This window comes from Hemiscyllium ocellatum, chromosome 1, assembly GCF_020745735.1.
Source record: "Hemiscyllium ocellatum isolate sHemOce1 chromosome 1, sHemOce1.pat.X.cur, whole genome shotgun sequence".
NCBI lineage: Eukaryota > Metazoa > Chordata > Chondrichthyes > Orectolobiformes > Hemiscylliidae > Hemiscyllium > Hemiscyllium ocellatum.
The window spans coordinates 139,290,738-139,310,719 of NC_083401.1; the positions used below are offsets into that span (position 1 = coordinate 139,290,738).

Here is a 19,982-nt window from a genome sequence, read left to right on the forward strand (position 1 = left end):
CAAGAATAACAAACTTCAATTAGATAAGAATATAATGAATGATAGGTTGTCAGAGTTGAGGTACAAATCAATCTAGATCAAACTGAATAGTATAACAAGTTTGAAGGTCTGACTGATTTACTCCATTCCCATTCCCATAATACTATCACAAATTTTGGATCTTCTCATTCTTCGAGGTGCTCATTCCCTCAACCTGCTGAATCTCCTAGTTATTTTGCTCCATTAGATAAAACAGGCCCTGTTTTCCATATTTAGTACATATTGCAGACTGGCAGACACTAATGTAAAACAAACTGGACTAACTTACATGCCACTGAAGCTTTTCCGGTGTCCACTTCCATGGGAAGACATCTCCAATTACAATAACACAGATTTATTTTAGCTGCAATTTAAAGAAGACCATTTCTTAACCCCTTCAGTATTAATGGACAATTAATGCACAATTTCAATTTTGATTACTCAGACATAATGCATCAATTAGTAACAAAGGAATTTGTAATTTATCCATAATAATACATTTCTTCATTAAAGTATTATCTTATGTGCAAATTAATGATACTTTACCTTTTCCATATCACCTTGATACTCAGGTCATAGTCAATACAGAGATATCATATTATGAACTTTTATCAATACTTTTTAAAAACAAGATTCAAATCAGTTAATAAATGGCAGCTGGAATTCAATTGACTTTATTTATGTGACAGCACCAAGTCTCAAGTTAAAGAATGGACTGAGTTAAAAATGGACATTCAACAGCTATCAAAATAATTCATATATCTTTCTTTTACAATAGCCCAACACAAAATGGCAATAGAATTTTCAGATTGCTTATTTATCTCTCTCATGTTGGACACAAGGGAAGGTCAAAACTCGACTTGTAGAGATAAAATGAATAGAAACAATCAACCTTCTATTGTCTCCTTATGGGTTTCCCCATCCAAACCAGAATAGGGAGAATCTCACAGGGTATAAACCATAGCACAGGTTGTTGCAACACAAACCCACTATTCATACTTTGGAAAGGAGCTTGAATTTGTAGAAAAGAGCGAGAAACTATGGTGTCTGCCTTTCAAAAAAATCTAACAGCTGTTAGAAACACTGAAGCTATCAAAACCAGCAATTTCAACAGACTTTGACCAAGCTTTGTGATGTCTGGTAGTAAATTATGTAACCTCTTCCCGTTTAAAATTCACTCTCTTAAAAAGTAGACTACAAGGAACATTACAGCCTGATAAGAATCCTTCCTTTTACCTGACCCTAATTTCAACAGTAAGTCATTGAAACCAGCCCAGAAGTCAGGTTTGCCCATTGGAGATTGGAGATTATAAACTAGAAGCTAAACTGACTGAGTTCAAACTGCAGTACTTTCACTGAAACCTCTTTTTCTGTGTGCAAGTGTGTGTAAGATTGAATAGATACCATTGCGCTACTTTCAGAGTAAGTGTGTGTGAATAAATAACTTTCTTTATTTTAAACATATAAAAATTTGTAATTGGAACTATTTAATTGGGTCCCACAATCAAAGCATAAGAAAACACATCTGTTTTAATTCCAAACCATATTGATCATGGGTAGTAAGATACATTCTGTGTATCTGATTTTTACTGGGCAAGGAAATCTTGTCTAGGGTTGAGCCACATTACCAGAGATAATGCACTCAAACTTTGTCCCCAGTGTATCATTATGCTTTGAGAGCATGGAGGTTACATGAAAAATAATATTGGATCAGCTTCCAATGACTTGTATAACAGTGTGCATCCACTGCCATCCAGAAAGGGCAATAATAGCAGTATCCTGGGTGTTTGCCAAATGTGTGCAGAATGGGCAGTTTTTAACAGCAGCCAGTGTTTAACATTGATGTGCTGCGTAAACATCCACTTTGTACAACGTATATTTTGCCAACCAAACCACACCTTCAAAAGCACTGGCTAGACAGATCACCAAGTGACTTTCAGGTGAGGTGTGTTTGACATTTTGCAGTTGGTGATAGTACTGTGTGGAGGCGTTCAGCCTGACGTTAGTGGTGCTGGACTCTTGGAGGGAGTGCTGTGGATTTACAGTTGCAAGGGATCATAACTTTGGAAGCAACATGGCAGTGCCTCTTGAGATTGTGGCTGAACAGAGGCAATAGTAAGGAGAAGCTGTTCAGAGAAAGAAAGCAGGGAGAACCCTGAACAAAAATCAGATGATCTTTAGGGAGCACTTCTCCTACCTTAATTTCAGCCAGTGACTATGCTTCACCAAGCAGTTAGACGCTGAAAAGTGCCACCTCTTTGGAGTAGATTGAAAGCTTCAGAGCAGAGTAGCGATGACATTGGCAGTGACATCTATCTCATTTCACCCCTCGGTTTCAAGGTACAATGATCTTCCAGTCTGGAGCCAGTGATATCACCACTACATCACGGGGATCAGTGAGGCCTTGTACATAAGGAATAGCTCAGAAGTCACATGACACCAGGTTATTGTCCAACAGATTTCTTTGAAATCACAAGCTTTCATAGTGCTGCTCCTTTGTCGAAGCAGCGCTCCAAAAACTTGTGATTTCAAATAAGCCTGTTGGACTGTAACCTGGTGTCCTGTGACTTCTGACCTTGTCCACCCCAGTCCAACACAGGCACCTCCACATCATAACAAGGAAAAAGAACATTGTTCCTCAGTCTGTAAGCAAAGTGAAGCAGGAGGTCCAGGCACATGGTCTTGTTAGATTAATAGGACTCTCCATGTAGCTGGAAGCCATTGACCTACATATTATGCCTCTGTGGAGACAGCAACTCAACAGCAAAGAATATCGTTTGTTAATCTCGCAAGAGGTGTGCAACTATGCACAAACTATTGTGCTCAAAAATGTCTGCTTTGCCTGTATGGTATTCATTATATCATTGTCAGCTGTTCCTGCAATCTGCAAGCCAATAGGATATAGCTACTCTAAGTTCCTAATCACTTCCTTCCACAAACTGCCCAGAAATGGATAATGCTCTCATAATAAGCTGTATCAAGGAGAACAGGCCATCAGCATCCACAGACAATATTTCCATTATCTGGACCACTAGAGTGGAATCCTTTAATTCTCATTCGAGCATGTCTCACAATTCGTGGTTTCTGAGCCATCCCATCAAGCCTGATAATCGTGAAGCCCACTCTACCAGGTCCTTGTCCACCACATTAAAGAGGAGGAAGATGAGGAGTGGGAAGATGAGGAAGGGATCCGACATTCAGGATTCAAACATCTGGTCCAGGTGCTCATGTACAAATCATTGGATTCTGGTTTCCATGAGCAAGTCCTTAGGTCACCCTACTCCCACTTCTTGACCTTTCCATTCATTTGGTACAGGTGATCACAATGTCCCCTTGTCCCAATTCATGAAATAAAAGACAGCACAAAACAGGATTTCATGCCACCTTTATCCCACAATGCTTCTGTTACCACAAGCCATTCAAAATCTTACAGGCAAAAGTGAGGACTGCAGATGCTGAAAACCAGAGTTTAGATTTGAGTGGTGCTGGAAAAGCACAGCAGGTCAGGCCGCATCTGAGGAACAGGAAAATCGATGTTTTTTTTGAGCAAAAGCCCTTCATCAGGATTGGAGGCAGGGAGCCTCCAGGGTGGAGAGATAAGTGGGGGGGAGGGGGGGAAGGTAGGAGCTGCACCTGGAGGCTCCCTGCCTCCATTCCTGATGAAGGGCTTTTGCCCGAAACATCGATCTTCCTGCTCCTGGGATGCTGCCTGACCTGCTGTGATTTTCCAGCACCACTCTAATCTAAACCCCACATTCAAAATCTTATGCATTCTCCTTACACCTGTATGGTATGTGCCTTGATCTGTTCTAGTACTCTCAGTCAGTGCTTTCCCAGTGATTGCAGCATGGTTGATGAATGGCTGCGTACTTCTATTGCTGGGGACTACAGATCGGCTTCTGACTCCACTATCAGCACTCCTTCCACCAGTTGTAGGATTATTGTGCATTGCAACTTCAGTGCCCTTTCCTGAAAAGGCCATATCAACTTTTGATTTTTGAACAGAGCCTGAAGTGACGACTGAAAGCGAACGATGTTCATACCCAGTCCTGATTAAATAACTGGTGAAAATGTAGCCAGAATGGTACAGCTCAGTTCATTTGTCAGGCATTAGCTGTGAGGGAGGTGCTAATTATGCTGGTGAATGGGACCAAAGATTTACATCCAGTGCAAGTTAAACTTATTTAACAGGAGAAAGTGGGGACTGCATATGCTGGAGATCAGAGCTGAAAATGTGTTGCTGGAAAAGCGCAGCAGGTCAGACAGTATCCAAGGAGCAGGAGAATCGACGTTTCGGGCATGAGCCCTTCTTCAGAAAAACTTATTTAACATGTCACTTAAAGGGAAATAATTATGAGGGGTCCATGAATTTCAATAGCCTTTGGATTAAAGTGCTGGAGAAACTCAACTGATCTGGCAGCATCTGTGAAGATAGAAGAAAAAGCATATTGGACCTGGAACACTAACTCTGTTTCTCTCTCCACAGATGCTGCCGGACTTGCTGAGTTTCCTGAGTAACTTTTTTTTTATTTCTGCTGGGAGTTATCTGTTGAAAATGAAATGGCAGAAGTGATCTCTGCCCACTACATACTTCATTTTGCCCTGAATGCCCCTCATTAAAGATATAGCAGAGTGGGGATTCTACTAAAACTGCAGTTCTCATTACTCATGCTCTCTAAAAGTACTATCCAAGCAGTTTCATTCTGATGAAGAAGCATATGTAAGATTACAGATTGTAAATAATGAAAACATTTCAGTTTACCATTGCAATGATAATAGCTCTGTAATGGGTCCGACCTAATTTTCTTGCATTACAGCTATATCCTTTAATATCTTTCACCTTTAAGTGCTTAAGAAACTTCCTCTTAACTGTGATAAATGATTCAGTTTCAATAGTCACTTGTGGTTAGACATTTTGTATTCTACGAAACTGTTTCAGGGTCAAATGTTCTCCTAACTTCCCACTTTCAGATTTCTGGTATTAATGTGAGTTTAGATCCCTGTGAAACCTCTTCATGGTCAGTGGAGATAATCTTTCACTATTTATTCTCTCAAATGTTTTCATGTTCCTATTCAATTCCCACTAATCTTCTCTGATCCAGTGCAGATAACCCTTGATTTTCAAATTTTTCAACATAACCATACACTATCAGCACTGGGTCATTTCAATAAGTCCATCTTTAACTTTTTCATGCCTTTAATACTGTTTCTATTGCAGTGTTTTATAAGTTTCACACAATACTCCAGCCTTAACAATGAGCTTCCAACCCTAGATCCACTTTGTCATAGAGACTGGCTTTTATTCATCTCTCTAAAGTTATCTCCTATCTTAATCTGGCACACTGCTCCAAAGTCTCAAAGTTATCTTCATGTTTAAATCCTGACATGGCCCTTATTCCTCTGCTTTTCAACATCCAAAGCAGTTCAGGACCCCTTCAAATAATCCAGTTTTCAAATCATTGCTGGTCATTTCTTCAGTCTAGAGATCCCACTCTTCAAAATATCCCCCTTACATTCTTTTTCTCTGCCACTTCCCCTTTATTTTGAAACATACCTTATTGTCTAGGTTTCATCATTCTTAATTCAGCATCAACCCGGTGACACACTGGGGATATTGTTTGCTGTATTTAAGGTGTAAAATGAATGCAGGTTTCAATTCCTGGACTTGAATCTTTGCTAAAACAATAATTGTATGAAAATGTCTTGATTTACACAGAATTTTAATATTTAGGGAAACAAATTGAATTAAGCTGGGCACAGGTACTGTTTAAGCCTTACTTGTTTCTTTTGAAAGATGGAACAAGCAAATGTTGTGCTTCTTGCTTATCTGGACAATCACAGCATGTGTGCAGTACTAAGACTCTACTGTATATCTGAGTAGAAAGTGCGGAGGTGCAAAACACTGTCATCAACTCAAACTCATGCTTTTTAAATGGGCAGCCTTTTAAAGGGAAGTGCATTTTAGATGAAGAACGTAGCAAAATGCATTGCCCAAGTGACTTGGCAGAAAGCAGATTTCAATGTTCTCTAACATAGTATTGGAATCCTTGATGCTGGTGGTGAATAAAAGGGGAGAGGTCCTTACCCACTGGGGACTAGGAGGACCAACCACCAAACTCAGACAAGACAATGAGAGGTTAATACCAGAAATATAATCCTGAGGACCAGGATGCAGTATTATGGACCAGACCCAAACTTCCTCTAAATATATTAAAAAGGTAGCCCAAACCCTAACTTGTTCTTATTTTACAGGTAAGTGGAGCTATTCTCTGGCTTTATGCAATGGTTCCCATTCACTTGCATAATGGTCACACAACAACTGCACATCCAGTGAGTGGAATACTTTTACCAATATTAGAGAGCACGAGTAATAAGAACTGCAGTTTTAGTAGAATCCCCACTCTGCTATATCTTTAATGAGAGGCATTCAGGGCAAAATGAAGTATGTAGTGGGCAGAGATTACTTCTGCCATTTCATTTTCAACAGATAACTCCCAGCAGAAATAAAAAAAAAGAAGTTGCTCGGGAAACTCAGCAAGTCCAACGGGGGTGGTACCAGGGGCTTGGAGAATGGCGAATGTTGTGCCCCTGTTCAAAAAATGGAATAGGGATAACCCTGGGAATTACAGGCCAGTTAGTCTTACTTCGGTGGTAGATAAAGTAATGGAAAGGGTACTGAGGGATAGGATGTATGAGTACCTGGAAAGACACTGCTTGATTAGGGATAGCCAGCACGGATTTGTGAGGGGTAGGTCTTGCCTTACAAGTCTTATTGAATTATTTAAGGAGGTGACCAAGCATGTGGATGAGGGTAGAGCAGTGGATGTAGTTACATGGATTTTAGTAAGACATTTGATAAGGTTCCCTATGGTAGGCTTATGCGGAAAGTCAGGAGGCATGGGATAGTAGGAAATTTGGCCAGTTGGATAGAGAACTGGCTAACTGGTCGAAGTCAGAGAGTGGTGGTAGATGGTAAATATTCAGCCTGGAGCCCAGTTACAAGTGAAGTTCTGCAGGGATCAGTTCTGGGTCCTCTGCTGTTTGTAATTTTTATTAATGACTTGGAAGAGGGAGTCAAAGGGTGGGTCAGTAAATTTGTAGATGATACGAAGATTGGTGGAGTTGTGGATAGTGAGGAGGGCTGTTGTCAGTTGTAAAGGGACTTAGATATGATGCAGAGCTGGGCTGAGGAGTGGCAGATGGAGTTCAACCCTGTCAAGTGTGAGGCTGTCCATTTTGGAAGGACAAATAAGAATGCAGAATACAGGGTTAACGGTAGGATTCTTAGTAAGGTGGAGGAGCAGAGGGATCTTGGGATCTATGTTCGTAGCTCTTTGAAATTGCCACTCAGGTGGATAGAGCTTGTAAGAAGGCCTACGGTGTATTAGCATTCATGAGCAGAAGGATTGAATTCAAGAGTCGTGAGGTGATGTTGCAGCTGTACAGGACCTTGGTAATGCTGCATTTGGAGTACTGTGTGCAGTTCTGGTTGCCTCACTTTAGGAAAGATGTGGAAGCTTTGGAGAGCGTGCAGAGGAGATTTACCAGGATGTTGCCTGGAATGGAGAGTAGGTCGTACGAGGATAGGTTGAGAGTGCTAGGCCTTTTCTCATTGGAACGGCGAAGGATGAGGGGTGATTTGATAGAGGTTTATAAGATGATCAGGGGAATAGATAGAGTATACAGTCAGAGACTTTTTCCCCGGGTACAACAGAGTGTTACAAGGGGACATAAGTTTAAGGTGAAGAGTGGAAGGTATGGGGGGGCATGTCAAGGTTCTTTACCCAGAGAGTGGTGGGGCATGGAATGCACTGCCTGTGGGAGTGGCAGAGTTAGAATCATTGGTGACCTTTAAGCGAGAAATTGGATAGGTACATGGATAGGTGCTTAAGCTAGGACAAATGTTCGGCACAACATTGTGGGCCGAAGGGCCTGTTCTGTGCTGTATTGTTCTATGTTCTATGTTCTATCTGCATTTCACAAACATTTGCAATCAGTGACATCCTGCACTGTGATGAAACCTGCTATCTTGGTAAAGCCACAAACATATTCCTCCTGCTTCTCTAATACATACCCTTCTTCTGTTACATCAGTGAGATCACTATTGTAGCAATTGAGATGTTAAGGACTTCACCACCTCCAGCTGAAAGGATTGTGACACAAACAGCTTGCTGGTCACAGCCACCTTTACATCTACTTGACAATACTCTCCTCATCCTGCTCTGAGGCTGCAGGTCTATCTGCAAAAGGTAGCAGTGCTCAGTCAAATCATCTTTCATAAAACTGTGACATCTCACATTATTATGAAGCAATAATATTGTTTCCTAAAGATCTTGGTTGGATATGGCCTCCAACTGAGAGCCATTCTGCTCGTTCTCCCCTCCTCCCTTTGAGCAGTGTATTCTGCGTTGGCTGTGCTCAATCTCACTGTTGAGTTTGCAGACAGACCAGATGGCTCTACAACAGTCATAACTGGAAACAAGTGTTCTGAACAGTAGCCTTGAAGTGAAAACAAAGTTGTTCATCATGCACATCACTCCCTGTACAGTAGCAGTCTAAATCACAAAACACTTCTACTGATCCTATAAAAACCAGGAGAAATCAATCAGCAACTTATCTAAACGTTATTGATAATCCCTTTAAATAGAATGAAGCTGAGGGGTTCTTCATGCCATTGAAAGTATGTACAGCTACGTGAGATGAATAGAAGATTTGGCTGAAACATTCAGGTCAAAGTTAGCATTAGGAAATTAAGTATGTATTATACACTGGTTGACATCATGATCTGCCAAATTTGTAAAGTTTTTGGCAACTCCTCAACACCCTCACCAATATGGCATCACCTTGAATGCAGATGAATAAACCCAAAAGGGAACACACAGCGCTGAAGCTTTGGGCTCAGTGGAGCCTCAGTAATTTGGCCCAATCTGATCCTTTGTTTGGTGCTACATTAATCTCTGCCTGATAACAGTCTTTTTATGGTGACATTTTGTACTCGTTTTTAAGAAATATAGCCAATTTTGGTTGGTCAACTGCCAACTTTGTAGATTTTCTCAACAATTCTCTGCATCTCTCCAATCACTTGAAAGTTACTCCAAAGACCAGTTCCTTTTACCAAGTTTTTGGCTGTTGTCCTATGATTTTCTTGACAAGGCTCGACATCAGATTCTGTTCGCTCCCGGCAAGTACCTTGAGACATTTTCATTATGACAAATGCACTATGTAAATACATTTTTCTAAAATTAAAGAGTATGACCAGTTTTATTTCTAGGAGGAAAATGATGTTATTTTCTTCATACTTTTATTCATTTGACAAGGAATCTGTTAACTTTTCATGTTACAACAGTTATTAAATGTTGTTCAGTGAAAGACAGCACCCACTCAAAAAATATTGGGCTATTTTTTTTTAATCATCATCATCACATGACCAGTAATTTGGCAGAAAACCCTAAACGCTGGAATTCCCTCCCTAAAACTCTCTCCGCCCACTTATCCTTTCTTACATCATTCCTTCCTATCCTTTGTTTTAATGTCACCTTAGCTCAGTGTCAAATTTGCTTGATAACACTCCTGCAATCATAGAGTCACAGAGGTGTACAGCACAGAAATAGACTCTTTGATCCAACTCGCCCATGCTGACAAGATATCCTAAATAAATCTAGTCCCATTTTCCAGTATTTAGCCCATGTCCCTCTAAACCCTTTCTCTTCATGTATCCATTCAGATGCCTTTTAACTGCTGTAATTGTACTAGTCTCCACCACTGCCTCTGGCAGCTCATTGACACACTACCTTCTGCGTGAAACACTTGTCCCTTAAGTCCCTTTTAAATCTTCCCCATCTCACCTTAAACCTATGCCCTCTAGTTTTGGACTCCCCTACCCTGGGAAAAAGACCGTGGCTGTTCACCCTAGTCATGCCCCTCATGTTTTTATAAACCTTGATAAAGTCACCCCTAAGCCTCCAAAGCTCCAGGGAAAATAGCCTCAGTCTATTCAGCCTCTCCCTATGGTTCACACCCTCCAATCTGGCAACATCTTTGTCAATCTTTTCTGCACCCTTTCAGAGTTTAACAACATATTTCCTATAGCGGGGAGACCAGAATTGAATGCAGTATTCCAAAAGTGGTCTAACCGATATCCTGTACAGCCTCAACTTGACATCCCAACACCTATACTGAATGCACTGACCAATAAAGGCAAGCGTTCCAATCACCACCTTCACTACCCTGTTTATTTGCCACTCCTCCTTCAAGGAACTATGAACCTGCATTCCAAGGTCTCTTTGGTCAGCAATACTCCCCAGGACCTTACCATTAAATGTAGAAGTCCTGCTCTGATTTGCCTTTTCAAAATGCAGCACCTCACATTTATCTAAATTAAACTCCACTTGCTACCCCCTGGCCCATCAGCCCAACTGATCAACGTCTGGTTTTATTCTGAGATCCACACCTTGGAAATTTTTTCTACATTAAAAGCAGTATGTAAATAAAGTATGTAATTGCAAGTTGCTTTTGCCATTGTTGTAGAATTTACTCATTTCAAATTAATGGGATGAAATATGGGTGAATTACACAATGGACAGATGGTTTGCTATCCATTAATAGCTGTTCACCCTCCTAGTCAGATCACTATCCACTCCTTTGTCTGTCCAAATCTCTCTCTTTGGGCTCCATTCCCCACCTATCGTTTACTCCTTACCCCCTCCCCCCACCTTCCCCCTTCTGCATATAAACCGACATTTTCCTAGCTACCATCAGTTCTGAGGAAGGGTCACTCGACTCAAAACATTATCTCTGATTTCTCTCCACAGATGCTGCCAGATTTGCTGAGGTTTTCCAGCACTTTCTGTTTTTGTTTGTGGTGGAGATGATCTGCTCTGATAGCTGAAGACAAAAATATAACCCAATGCTCTTCGTTTGTAGCAGCAGAAGTAGGCCACTTAACCCATTGAGTCTGCTCCACCATTCAATAACTTCATGGCTGATCTGATAATTTTAACTTCACTTTCCTGCCTTTTACTTGTAACCTTTACTTTCCTTACTGTTTAAAAAATCTGTCTATTGCAGCCTTGAATAATCTTAACAGCCCTGCCTCGATAGACCTTCGCAGCAAAGAATTTCACAAATTCACTACACTTTCAGAGCAAAGAAAATCCTCTACATCTCTGTCTTAAAAGGGTAATGGCCCTTTATTCTGAAACTTGCCCTTTGTTCTAGGCTCTTCCACAAGGGATGACAACCTTTCCACATTTACCCTAAGTCCCCTTAGGATCTTGCATGTTTCCTTAAGGTTTTCTCTCATACTTCAAAACTCCAATGAATACAGACCAACCTGTTTAAACATCTCCTCATAACTCAGTCCCTCTAGACCTGGGACCAGATGAGTGAAACTTCTCTAGATTGCCTGAACATTTACTCTCTGTAGTCCATGCAGGTCTATTTGCTCTCTGTCTGTCTGGGTAAGGAAGCAAATGCAGGGCAGCAGCCCCCTTACACTTACTGTACTTCAACGGCTTCTGGTAAATTCCTCAGTAAGTTTTTCTTTTTAACTTGAATATAAGTAAAGAAGTTGGTGTCTGTATTAAAAGTGTACAGGTGGATACAATAAAAGCAAATGATGCATTTGTGATGAAACTGCGCCAGTTGAATAATAAATGAATAAAAATGAACTTTCATTTCCTGCATAACCATAAGCCCATTAGAGCCGGCCAAGTATTCACTTGAAGTGCAGTGGCAACCATCTTTACATAAGTAAACACTCTGCACTTCTCCCAGTGTTATGATAATAGAGTGGGATCAGCTACAAGGACATTTCTAGACAAATATTCCATGGAAAGGATCTGAATAATGTCAACATGCAAATGGATTTTAGGTTACAGATGCACAAAACACTAAAAACAGCTATGCAGATTAACAAGACAATAAATAATGCACACCAAGAAGGACAGAATTAAAAACCAGGGAATTGATGTTAAACTCACATCCTCTCTTGGTTAGATAACATTTAGAATATTGTACCCAGGTCCGTTCTCCACATTGTTATAGAGAATTCAGAGAAACTGCAAAGAAATGCTTCACAGGGATAATACAAGAAGTGCAAGGTGGTACGCAGCAGGAAAGATTGAAGAGATTAGGGATTTGTTCTTTAGAAAATAGCAATGCAAAATGCAATAATAAAACAGATTCCTAGAATGGCCAAAGTCTATGCAAAGACAAACAAGCATTGGCGGCAGTGAACTGCCTCAAAACCCTTTATCCAGTCCCACATGCTGGTAAAGATGGTAAAACCAGTGGCAAACAGTGTAAAATCACAGGATCCGCTTTTCTAAGCATCGTCATCCTGTCACCGCCTCCCAGCTCTCACAGTTTAAACACCCTTTATATTATTTCTTAAGGGAAAAAATGAACTGTGGATATTGAAGCTCTCAAACAGAAACAGGAATTACTGAAGAAGCTCAGTAGGTCTGGCAGCAGCTGAGGAGAGAAAGTAGAGTTACTGTTTTTAGTGCAGTGACTTTTCTTCAGAAATTATAGGATGTTAACTCTGCTTTCTCTCCACAGATGCTGCCAGACCTGCTCAGTTTTCCTGCATTTACTGTTTATTTTAAGAGTGACCATTGCTCCCAGTACTGGTGTGTCCCCAGCAACCAGAAGGTGTACTACAGGAACTTTTTGTGCTGTCTGTGCATCGACTGCCTACTGATGGTCCTTGTTCCCATGTTTGCTATTCCTCAGAACAATGTATGAATTGTCTTGGGGAGTTTGTTCAAACAATGATTGCTGGAGCAGACCGTTTTGAATGATTAATTCAGAGATTTGTGAATTCAGCTCCCGGCTGTGACTAATTTGAAACTGACCTTGTTTCTGTGGTGAGTTTTAGCAGTTCTCAGCTGACCTGTTAAATGGAAGGCTGCACACTGATGCGGTAGTTCGTTCTGTCTTTGGGGACAGGGTGGGGGATGTTGAAAGATATTCTCAGAGGTCTGCCTTACTGAACCACATCATGCGAATAATCAAGTGGATCATGAATGGTGCATGTGAATCACACTCTTCAGCTTTAGCAATAGGAGGGCATCTGTGCAATAGAGTCAGAAACAGAGCTGTCTTTTCAACCACTTGCCCCTAAGATTCAAGATTGTTGTATATGGTGGAAAGCATAGTTCACAGTTTAGTTAATTCCTAATGAACAAAATAACCAGGCTAACATATAGCACTAGTGTTTAACAATGTGAATGGATAGAAAAATGCTTCGTACAAAGTTTTAAACACACACACACATATCACTGAAATAATAGTATAATTCTGATTCCCTTGTGTCAGCTGAGTACTTTAACAGAACAGGCAATGGCAATGAATTACATTCAGGAAAATATGGGTTTTATCTTTCAACTTTTCCATCTGTTCAGAATGGAATGATACTTGGAAAAATATTTCATTGTAGGAAAAAGTAGCTATACATCTGAGTAATCCCCAAGGAGGGTCTTTTCTTTAAATTTAACATTATAAAAATATCAGGTTCCACAGGAAATTCCAGCCTTAAGTCTGTAATACGGCATCTTATCAAATTCCTTTTGAGAATTCACATATACTGTTTAACTGTAGATTCTGTGGGACAGATTTTGACTCTGTGATAGTGTATAAAGCGTGATAATGAATCTTATCCAATTTTTACTTGTAGGGTTGATAATGTCCCAGCTTATTGGTTTTCCCATTTTGGAAACAATTTATTTTGGAAAGTGACAGTAAGTGCCTCTGCAATCTCTTGTTCACTTCCCTCCAGTATTCTGGGTCCCACACCAAGAGATGTAAACAGGGGGAATGAATACAAATCTGGTGAAAGATAAATCCCCTCCCTGTCCAAGTACTGAGGTGTAAGTCACAGATATCCACATAACAGGATATCATTTCCAGTCTCCACCATCATAGTTAACACTATTTACAGACAGAAAAGGGCTCATGGTGCACCATGGACTCGCGGTAATTACTAAACTGAGAAAATGTTTGGAGAAAGTAGTCTTATTATTGAGATTTGGCTGCTGAAGGAGCCAATCCTTATTTTCATCTTTTCTATCCTGGCAGTAGTTGATTTCCCATTACTGGTAGAATCCTGCCAAAAGCCTGTTTTACACATAAAAAACATTCCTCCTCCCCAACAAAAAATGGGCAGAACTTTAGACACCAACGCATCCGTTCAGAAGGCAAATGATATATTAACTTTCATTAGAAAAGGATTTGAGTGCTATTGCCAAGAAATTTTATTTCAATCACATGGAGGTGGCACCTGGAGAAGTGTGTGCAGTTCTTGTCCCCTTGCCTAAGGAAGGATATGCCTGCCAAAGAGGAAGTGCAGCGGAGGTTCACCAGACTGCTTCCTGGGATGGTGAGTCTGTCCTAGGAAGAGATGTTGAGGAGACTGTCTTCTCCTGTGTTTAGAAGAAGAAAATTTATTAAATTCTTAAAGGGAAATGTAAAGTTGCTGGGATCCTCCTGGACTATGGGGCTGCACTCTCATTAGAGAGAAACAACTTGCAGTGAGGGGAAAGGCTGAGAAGGACAGTCCTTCATAGGAGCCTTAGCCAATACAGGGATTGAATGCACACTGTTGGTGTCACTCTGCATTGCAAACCTGCCCTCTATTCATGGGATGTGGATGTTGCTGGTGAGGCCAGCATTCTTTGCAACTTGAACTGACTAGCTTGCTAGGGCCAATTAAAACCCTGCTTTTATACCTGGTGTTACATATAGGACAGACCAGGTAAGGATGGTAGATTTCCTTCCCTTTAGGACATTAGTGATCCAGTTTTGTTTCGCAACAATCAATAATAGTTGTAAGTTCACCGTTGGGCCAGCTTTTAATTTCTAATTTTCATTGATTCGTATGTCACCATCCACCATGGTGAGATTTGAACCAATGTCCCAGAGCAATATGTCTCTGGATTACTGGTCCAGTGACAATACGACTATGTCACTGTTTCCCCGAAGGAATGTTAAAGGATTCTTGCTGGCCAGCAGCATGTTGCCAATTGATGGTGATTGACAGCCTTTTAAGGATGGTGTCTTCTAATCTATGTTATATAGAATTATAGTCTTAGAGTGAGTGGGAGTTATTGAAGTTATTAAGAGTAATAAGAGGTCTTGTGGCACAGTGGTGGTGTCCATGTCTCTGAACCAGAAGTGGCCCATTCAAGGCCCACTTTGGGAGTTGATGCTCAAGAAAGGTGTATTTATTGCACAGCAAAGCAACGTTTAAGGTGGATACTCAAGATGGTCATGTCAGCTATTTAGTCGACTGCACACATTCCCCCCGCCTCCCAAACCAAGGGGTCCAAGGTGGTTGGGGTAACATATACTTTTAAATGTCATAGCTTTGAATGGTGATGGTAGAGTCTCCAATCTTCTTTCTATCACTTGTCTGACCTGAAATGTTTCCCTGGAATTGTAAAATAATCAAAGTCAAACTACTCAAGTGTTTCAAAAGTAAAATAGTTCAAATGTTGAGAAATAGACAAGGAACAAATACTCGGCAGATCTGACAGCCTTTGTGGAGGAAAGGAACAGAGTTGTTTTTGTCAGATCCATGATCTTTCATCAGAATGCTGATCCCAGAGCTGAAATGTTAATTTTTGTTCTCTGTCCATACCTGCTGTCAGAACCACTCAAACATTTGTTATTTTTATCTTATAATGCTGTCTGAATCTCTCTGATGTATTACTGTCTAAGAATATTCCAATGTCTTATGCTACATAAATCTGATGTTGTCTGGTGGATGAATAAACATTTGTTTCCAGTGAAGGTCCTTTTATTTAGACAGGTAGTTTCATGATGGAAAATATCATGAATGAATGTTTATAGAGCAGAATCAGTGAATGATTTAACTTCAGTTCCTAACATGGTGTTGGACATGGGTAATCATAAAATCTTATCACATCCATCACTGATTTCAATAATGCCACATGATAACAGCAGTGAATCTACACAATAGTTTGTTTCATTTGTAGACCTATCAGACCTAAGCATATGGATTTTCTTTTCTGCAGGTACCATAATGTTTTATGAGATGATATTTCCAACTTTTAATGTATTTTCTTGAATTTCTTACACTAAAATTTTCTGAAATTCCTTGGTGTTCTCACAGATTCCTACCATAAATACAGGGATGTCCCCACCAAAATAACATAAATTGCACCCCCACTGCTGCTGGTCTGGAGGCTCTCAGGGACTAATAGTGGGAGACACTGGAGTAATGGCAAAAGTCCATAAGCCCCTCAATGGCACAGAAGCCTTTCTGACTGAGAGGGGAAGCAGATAACTCTCTGGGGATATAGGCGATAACCTAGTGATAGGTTTTGTTGATGGTGCTCTGTAAGTGAGTACAAAGGGAAGACCAATGTGAATATCTAGCCTGTTAATCTTTTATTAATATTGACAGTGACATTTTCACAGCATGTTTGAGAGTGAAAGTTTCCAATCAGGAGTTCAAATACAGCACAACATATTGGAACTCCTACGGTATATTCTATAATATAGTACACGACAAAATCTCAAAAGCCAGCATTCAACCACAGTCTTCTAATACCAGATACATGTTTTTTGGAGGAACAGCTTGCTGTGCCCAGTTCTTCCTCACTGTTGCAGTTTATGCTAATTCTACATCCAAAATAGGTTGCAGTCTCTAGGTTTGGATTGACAGCTGTATGATTAGAATGGAGACCAGCAAAAGTTGATCTGTCACTATAATGTCCCGTAGTCGTCAGGGTAAGTGGTCGCAGATAAAGCTAACAGTGAAACATGGCATGGGTTTTAAATATTTATTTGCCTTTTTCTTCCACCCCACAGTAGTCCAGCAAAGGCACAGCCACTGGCCTATTTTGGAGAAGGTTCTGGCCCCATATTACTGGATGATGTGCAGTGCACAGGGAATGAACTCTCCATAGACCAGTGTCCCAAAAGCTTATGGGGTGACCACAACTGTGGGCACAAGGAAGATGCAGGTGTTTCCTGCAACCCTCTCAGGAGTAAGTACACAAAATCAAACAGTTTTTAACATAAGTAATTCTAAAAAGTGCATATTGAAGTGAATGGGTATGATATTGTATAGCAGTCTAAAGCTTCATTTCAGTTAGTAAATTGTAATAATTTGGCATATATTAAAGAACAAAATCAGTAACTATGGTGCAATAACAAAGTTTTAATGATAATGATGGAAAATTGTGCCTCAGCATCCTTAATATATTTCCTTGGTTTCTGCACAGAAGGACTGAGAAAATGGTTGGAGGATTTCCGACTGACGTTTTGCAAATTTGGTTTTATTCCTGGATTTTGCACTTTCAAAAGAAGAAACTGATTAGTTTCTTGTGATTGTAAAGGGTCCTACAGCAGCTTTCAAAATGAGTTAATATTCGGTGCACTCTGATTCTCAGTACACAATGTTCGATTATTTATAACTTTTCCTGTGTGAAATGCTTTGCAAAGGTGCAGCTACACTTAGTTTTGTTCTTGTGCTGTCGGTGGAGGGGGAATAGATGTACTTGAGTTTATTAATCGCAAATATGCAGGGCATCAATTCTCCAGGCACTAAGTAATAAAAGTTCTCAAACGTAATAGATAGGCCCTATGTGCTTGCAACATCTGTTTCCAATGGTCATTTGGAGACCTTTCAAACTGAAGTAATGAAATGCATAAATTGCAACAATTTTTGTTTCAGAAAAATTACAGTTTTATAACTGACAGCATTGCATACATTTACTTGTAGTATTTTAATATTTAATCTGTACCACAGCTGTGTTAAACTAATAATTATTAGCATAAGTTTTGAAAAGAATTCTAGTTTTCTATTTAATTAAGTTACACTTAAAAACAACTGGATGCTTTGATCTTTACTATAGTGTTATCAGATATCCTCACTCGAGCCCTTTGTATTGTTCAGATGGTGCTGTGCGTCTGGTCGGAGGGAAGGGTAGCCATGAAGGACGACTTGAGGTGTACTACGGTGACAAGTGGGGAACTGTCTGCGATGATGGTTGGACAGAGCAGAATGCTCAAGTTGTTTGCAGGCAACTGGGATTCAGGTACCTAAGGAGCTTTTTATCTTCAGCTTGTTTATCAAATCAAAGAAACATGAGAATGAGAAATTAAGAGATAAAATTAAAGCCAGTTGAAGCTATGACGTCTTATAAAAAAACTAATTCAGTGTGAAATCACCATTTGCTTTACTGCATGGAATATTGGATAAGGCAACATGGGGAGGATTACTTAACAGGGATGTTAGATTTGAAAGAAATGTTGATTAAAATAAGTTAACTGCAATAGCTAAGGTTACTGAGTTAAATGATAATTGATACAATCATTTTTATAGCAGGGTTAGGTCAAATATTGGGGGAATGCAGTGCAAAAGTCACATCTTTTTGGGCTTTTTAACGACTGGGAATGTGACTTGTGTGGTGATCTTGTGTTTTATCTTGATGAGAGATATGAATTGTGTGTGGATATAAATGTGACTAAAGTGTGATTTTAGTACCATTTTATGGTGCATAAAATGCCACTAAGGATTCCAAAAGTAAAGTAAACAACCTTGAATTTTCAAAAGACATTTGGAAAGATGCTGCACAGAAGATAATTGCACAATATTAAACATCATGGATTGGGGATGACATAGTAGTCATGGATGTAGGATTGGTTAAAAGGCAGAAAACAGAAAGGAATGGGCCGCTGCTAGATTGGCAGGTTCCAAGTACTCGGGCATCTCAAAGATCAATATCTGAGCCTCGGTTATTTCCAAACCATATGAACAACTTAGATGAGGACATGAAGGATAATGAATTCGCAATTGCTCATGACACAAAGCTTAGTAGAAAATTAAGTCTTGCAGATATAAAGAGACTACAAAGTAATGTAGATGGGGGAGGAGGGCAGCAGTGATGGGAAAGAAGCGAAAGGTAGTATTAGATGTAGAAAAATGTGAGCTGAGTTATCAAGCTGTCCAAAGATGCCAAAGACCTCTAGAGGTTGCTGAGATAGACCAACCACTTGGCATTTCTGGCTGAAGATTGTTGTCCTGTGTGTTGGACTCCCACATCATAGAAGTTGAGGATACTTATGGGGCTTCCTCCAGTCAGCTGTTGAATTGTCCACCACTATTTACAACTGAATTGAACAGACTGCAGTGCTTAGATCTGATCCTTTGCTTGCAGAATCAATTAGCCCTGTTTTCCGTTTGCAGTTTATGCTGTTTGCCATGGAAATGGTCCTGCTTTGTAGCTTCACCAGGTTACGACTCATTTTTAGGTATTCTTCATCCCTCCTATGTTCTTCATTGAATGAAATTTAACCTCCTGGCTTGATGTTAGTAGTAGAGGGAGGATATGCTGTGCCATAAGGTTACAGATTGTATTGGAGCACAATTTTGCTTCCGATCAATAATGCCCAGTTTCAAGTCACTTGATCTGTTCAAAATCCATCTGTTTTAGCATGATGATAGTTTCATAGAGCACAGTGGAGGATAGGTCAATGTGAGGGTAAGCTCTTTCTCTGTAAAGATTGTGATAGTCACTTGTATAGATATTATCATAGATGGATACACCTGTGCCAGGCAGATTGGTGAGAATGAGATTGAATATTAGTTTCCCTCCTTTTAGGATACAATCAACTCCATTAGTAGAGGTGCTGCCAAGCAACTCTTGGTGGTCCACATTGAAGTCCCCTACCCATTGTATATTCTGCTGTCTTAATATCTCAGTGTTTCTTATTCAACATGGGTTAGTACTGGCATCAGCAGCAGAAGGGTGGGTGGCAGTATATGGTGACCAGCATGAGGTTCCCTTCCCCATGTTTGACTCAATGACTTGACTCAATGACTGGACTAAATGCCAAGAACTCCCAAACAGCTCTCTCCTGACTGTATATCACTGTGGTGTTACCTCATCAGGGAAAGTGAAGGTGTTGTCTGGTACATTGTCTGTAAGATA

General features: G+C 40.2%; 1 protein-coding gene across 1 annotated transcript in view; it reads left to right on the forward strand.

The window, feature by feature from the left end:
• prss12 (serine protease 12) overlaps positions 1-19,982 on the forward strand; it is a 143,187-nt gene that overhangs the window by 65,767 nt on the left and 57,438 nt on the right. Inside the window, exons 5-6 of the mRNA XM_060828008.1 lie at positions 16,855-17,033; positions 17,945-18,086. Coding sequence (XP_060683991.1) covers positions 16,855-17,033; positions 17,945-18,086 — 321 coding nt within the window. The remainder of the gene's footprint in view (positions 1-16,854; positions 17,034-17,944; positions 18,087-19,982) is intronic.